Raw genomic sequence first — 4183 nt, 5'->3', positions numbered from 1 at the left:
GGGAAGAAGGGGAGAGCGTTACAAAGCCACACAATAGCAGCCACCCCCACGGGAAGCCGCGTTATCGAATGATTTTACCAGAAGGGACAATATTCAAAAGACAAGTAGAAAAGATATTGTAAAGAGAGTCCTAATTTAACCAGCAGCACGCTGAGAGGCCTAGCAGTGTCAGGAAACGTGGGCTTCTAGAGCAGTTATAATGATTAGTGCTAGCCCTTAGCTCTGAGTCTCCTAATCCTAAAGCTGTTTTTCCTGTAAACAGGCTACAAAGAATTATGCTGGAATGTTTTGCCTGCCTAGCGCTGTCCCGTCCCAACCGCCGCATGCATAGACAGCGAAGAGCGTGGGAGGAGGGAAGGTGCAAATAACCCGCCCTTTTTCCTCTGCAGTTCTCAATCAGGTCGTACGCCAGGCAATATACGGAGACGTTCACCCACTCTCGCTACACAGCTCTGTCTGTAATTTTAGCCGATATGTCTGGTCGCGGTAAGGGCGGCAAGGGTCTCGGAAAAGGAGGCGCTAAGCGCCATAGGAAGGTGTTGAGGGACAACATCCAGGGTATTACAAAACCCGCTATTCGCCGTTTAGCTCGTCGCGGGGGCGTGAAGCGCATTTCGGGTCTCATTTACGAGGAGACTCGGGGGGTGCTGAAGGTCTTTTTGGAGAATGTGATCAGAGATGCCGTTACTTACACCGAGCATGCGAAGCGGAAAACTGTGACTGCTATGGACGTTGTTTATGCGTTGAAGCGCCAGGGTCGTACTCTGTACGGATTTGGAGGCTAACCTGTGCTAGATTGTCTCAGAAAACATCTATAACCCAAAGGCTCTTTTCAGAGCCACCCACACTTTCATGAAAAGAGCTGTTGTGCTTGCGTGTTATTTCTTCGCTAGAGAAACCTGGTAGAGCGATATTCGTGCTGTTTATATATTTAATCAAACCAATAAGTAGTCTGTTTTAGGTGGAGTGAAGTTTTATAGAACTGCACTACTTTTCTCTGTAAATCAAATGTAAGCTAGTCCTTTTACTTTCTACCTGCGGAAGTAATTAAATCACATACACCTAGACCAGATGTCCTGATTTTTATAGAGATAGGAGCATTATATTTATATATTATATATAAAGAAATTGGGACTATTACTTCCGCAAATAAATCTCCTGTCCCGATTTTTCACACTTGCTGTCTGGTCACCCGCTATACACCACACCAGCGCCAAACCTCAGTGAAAGTAAGGGATTTTCAATCTGGCTAGTAACGCAGGAAGCCATGTTAGCTTGTGGGAGCTCTAATGATGAGGAACTAACCCCACCCACGAACTGCAGGGAAAGGGAGTTTCCTGATAATAAAGGAGAATATAAAAGACTATTCGTGCATTAAGCTTACCCCCGAATATCCTAGACCAACAGCAGGCTGTTTTACCTTCAACGATAACTGTTTTAACTAGCTTGGAAAGGTACATACTGAGATACAGCTCTTTTCCGTGTAAACGTGGTGGCTCTTAAAAGAGCCTTTGGGTTTTTAGGGGGTTGTAAGAGGGGCTTTAAGCTCTTTCCCCACGGATGCGCCGAGCCAACTGGATGTCTTTCGGCATAATAGTGACTCTCTTGGCATGAATAGCGCACAGGTTGGTATCCTCAAAGAGACCAACCAGATATGCTTCGCTAGCCTCCTGCAGGGCCATAACCGCCGAGCTCTGGAAGCGCAAGTCGGTCTTGAAATCCTGGGCAATTTCACGGACCAGGCGCTGGAAGGGCAGCTTGCGGATGAGCAGCTCAGTAGATTTCTGGTAGCGGCGGATCTCTCGCAGAGCCACAGTGCCGGGGCGATAACGATGGGGCTTTTTCACTCCCCCAGTGGCCGGCGCACTTTTCCGGGCAGCCTTAGTAGCCAATTGTTTGCGAGGGGCTTTGCCACCGGTAGATTTACGGGCAGTCTGCTTGGTCCTGGCCATTCTGTATAGTCACTTCTCCTAAGTCAGAAAACAAGAAACAAATGAATGAGTCTGAGCGCGCTGACTGCGCTTTATAGACAAACTCTGTATTATGATTGGATGAGGAGGAGACGACAACTCTCATTGGACTATTCAAAAAACATTTGAAAAGCCCGCGTTATTTACAGAAAGCTCCGATTACAGCACGCTAGTAGTACTCCCGGAAGTGTTGTGGATGGGGTGGCTGTAGGGAGGTATTTCTTAAGTGACTGATCATATAATTAATGGATCTCATAAACTCGTGGCCATTTTTTTCTGACCGCCTCCTCAATGAACATTTGGAAGGAGAGAGGAGTAAAACGTATTTTGAATAGTCCAATGAGAGTTGTCGTCTCCTCCTCATCCAATCATGATACAGAGTTTGTCTATAAAGCGCGGTCAGCGCACTCAGACTCATTCATTTGTTTCTTGTTTCCAGGCTTAGAAATAACCTTGCAGAATGGCCAGGACCAAGCAGACTGCCCGTAAATCTACTGGTGGCAAAGCCCCTCGCAAACAATTGGCTACTAAGGCTGCCCGGAAGAGCGCGCCTGCCACTGGGGGAGTGAAAAAGCCCCATCGTTATCGCCCCGGCACTGTGGCCCTGCGAGAGATCCGCCGCTACCAGAAATCTACTGAGCTGCTCATCCGCAAGTTGCCCTTCCAGCGCCTGGTCCGTGAAATCGCCCAGGACTTCAAGACCGACTTGCGCTTCCAGAGCTCGGCCGTTATGGCTTTACAGGAGGCCAGCGAAGCATATCTGGTTGGGCTCTTCGAGGATACCAACCTGTGTGCTATTCATGCCAAGAGAGTCACCATCATGCCTAAAGACATCCAGTTGGCTCGGCGCATCCGTGGGGAAAGAGCTTAAACGCCCCCCTTTTGCAACCACTTAAACCCAAAGGCTCTTTTAAGAGCCACCACGTTCACACGGAAAAGAGCTGTATCTGTTTTAATGTTTTAAGAGGCTTGCAAAGATGCTATCCTTGAGGAAGGTAAAACAGCTCGCTGTTGGTCTAGGATTTTCGTGGGTTTTTTAAAAAAAGCTTAATGCACGAATATTTTTCAGGTCGTGGTTCCCTCATCTTTAGAGCTCCCGTAAAATAACATACATCGCTTCTCGCGTTACTGGCCAGATTGTAAATCCCTTGTGAGTCTTGGTGTTTGTGTATGCCCAGTTGGAAAGTAAGGAACTAACATGACAGAAAACCCGATAATTTAAGCAGTCGTTCTATAAAATTTCACTTCATACACTAGAGCTAATTAGCTCGATTAAATATAAACAGAAGTACTGATATCGCTCTACCGGAGAAGGAAACCGCAAGCACAACAGCTCTTTTCATGAAAGTGTGGGTGGCTCTGAAAAGAGCCTTTGGGTTATAGATGTTTTCTGAGACAATTACTAGCACAGGTTAGCCTCCAAATCCGTACAGAGTACGACCCTGGCGCTTCAACGCATAAACAACGTCCATGGCAGTCACAGTTTTCCGCTTCGCATGCTCGGTGTAAGTAACGGCATCTCTGATCACATTCTCCAAAAAGACCTTCAGCACCCCCCGAGTCTCCTCGTAAATGAGACCCGAAATGCGCTTCACGCCCCCGCGACGAGCTAAACGGCGAATAGCGGGTTTTGTAATGCCCTGGATGTTGTCCCTCAACACCTTCCTATGGCGCTTAGCGCCTCCTTTTCCGAGACCCTTGCCACCCTTACCGCGACCAGACATATCGGCTAGAATTACAGACAGAGCTGTGTAGCGAGAGTGGGTGAACGTCTCCGTATATTGCCTGGCGTACGACCTGATTGAGAACTGCAGAGGAAAAAGGGCGGGTTATTTGCACCTTCCCTCCTCCCACGCTCTTCGCTGTCTATGCATGCGGCGGTTGGGACGGGACAGCGCTAGGCAGGCAAAACATTCCAGCATAATTCTTTGTAGCCTGTTTACTAAAGGAGACCAGTGCAGGAAAAACAGCTTTAGGATTAGGAGACTCAGAGCTAAGGGCTAGCACTAATCATTATAACTGCTCTAGAAGCCCACGTTTCCTGACACTGCTGGGCCTCTCAGCGTGCTGCTGGTTAAATTAGGACTCTCTTTACAATAACTTTTCTACTTGTCTTTTGAATATTGTCCCTTCTGGTAAAATCATTCGATAACGCGGCTTCCCGTGGGGGTGGCTGCTATTGTGTGGCTTTGTAACGCTCTCCCCTTCTTCCC

The 4183-nt window shown here is 47.8% G+C and overlaps 4 protein-coding genes across 4 annotated transcripts in view; 2 read left to right on the top strand and 2 right to left on the bottom strand.

The window, feature by feature from the left end:
* The window catches only part of LOC112110718 (histone H3.v1-like), a 29649-nt gene extending 27676 nt beyond the window's left edge, over positions 1-1973 (bottom strand). Inside the window, exons 1-2 of the mRNA XM_024205856.2 lie at positions 1548-1973; positions 1029-1035 (exon numbers count right to left, since the gene is read on the bottom strand). Of these exons, the coding sequence (XP_024061624.2) occupies positions 1029-1035; positions 1548-1952 (412 nt within the window). The 5' untranslated portion in view covers positions 1953-1973. The remainder of the gene's footprint in view (positions 1-1028; positions 1036-1547) is intronic.
* LOC113406111 (histone H4) lies at positions 439-785 on the top strand. The gene has a single exon (XM_026648884.1). It carries the CDS (start codon positions 474-476, stop codon positions 783-785), a length of 312 nt encoding a protein of 103 aa, XP_026504669.1. The 5' UTR covers positions 439-473.
* Positions 1974-2430: 457 nt separating the features above from the next.
* LOC112121378 (histone H3) lies at positions 2431-2841 on the top strand. Its single transcript, XM_024220393.2, has one exon. The coding sequence runs from the start codon at positions 2431-2433 to the stop codon at positions 2839-2841; it is 411 nt and encodes a 136-aa protein (XP_024076161.1).
* A 463-nt stretch (positions 2842-3304) lies between these two features.
* Positions 3305-4047, bottom strand: LOC113406110 (histone H4). The gene has a single exon (XM_026648883.1). It carries the CDS (start codon positions 3692-3694, stop codon positions 3383-3385), a length of 312 nt encoding a protein of 103 aa, XP_026504668.1. The 5' UTR covers positions 3695-4047; the 3' UTR covers positions 3305-3382.
* Positions 4048-4183: the final 136 nt, after the last annotated feature.

Source organism: Terrapene carolina, unplaced genomic scaffold (genome assembly GCF_002925995.2).
Source record: "Terrapene carolina triunguis isolate 2854851 unplaced genomic scaffold, T_m_triunguis-2.0 Scaffold68, whole genome shotgun sequence".
Lineage (NCBI taxonomy): Eukaryota > Metazoa > Chordata > Testudines > Emydidae > Terrapene > Terrapene triunguis.
Note: the sequence above shows the minus strand (reverse complement) of the source record. Positions and strands in the feature narration are given on the sequence as shown.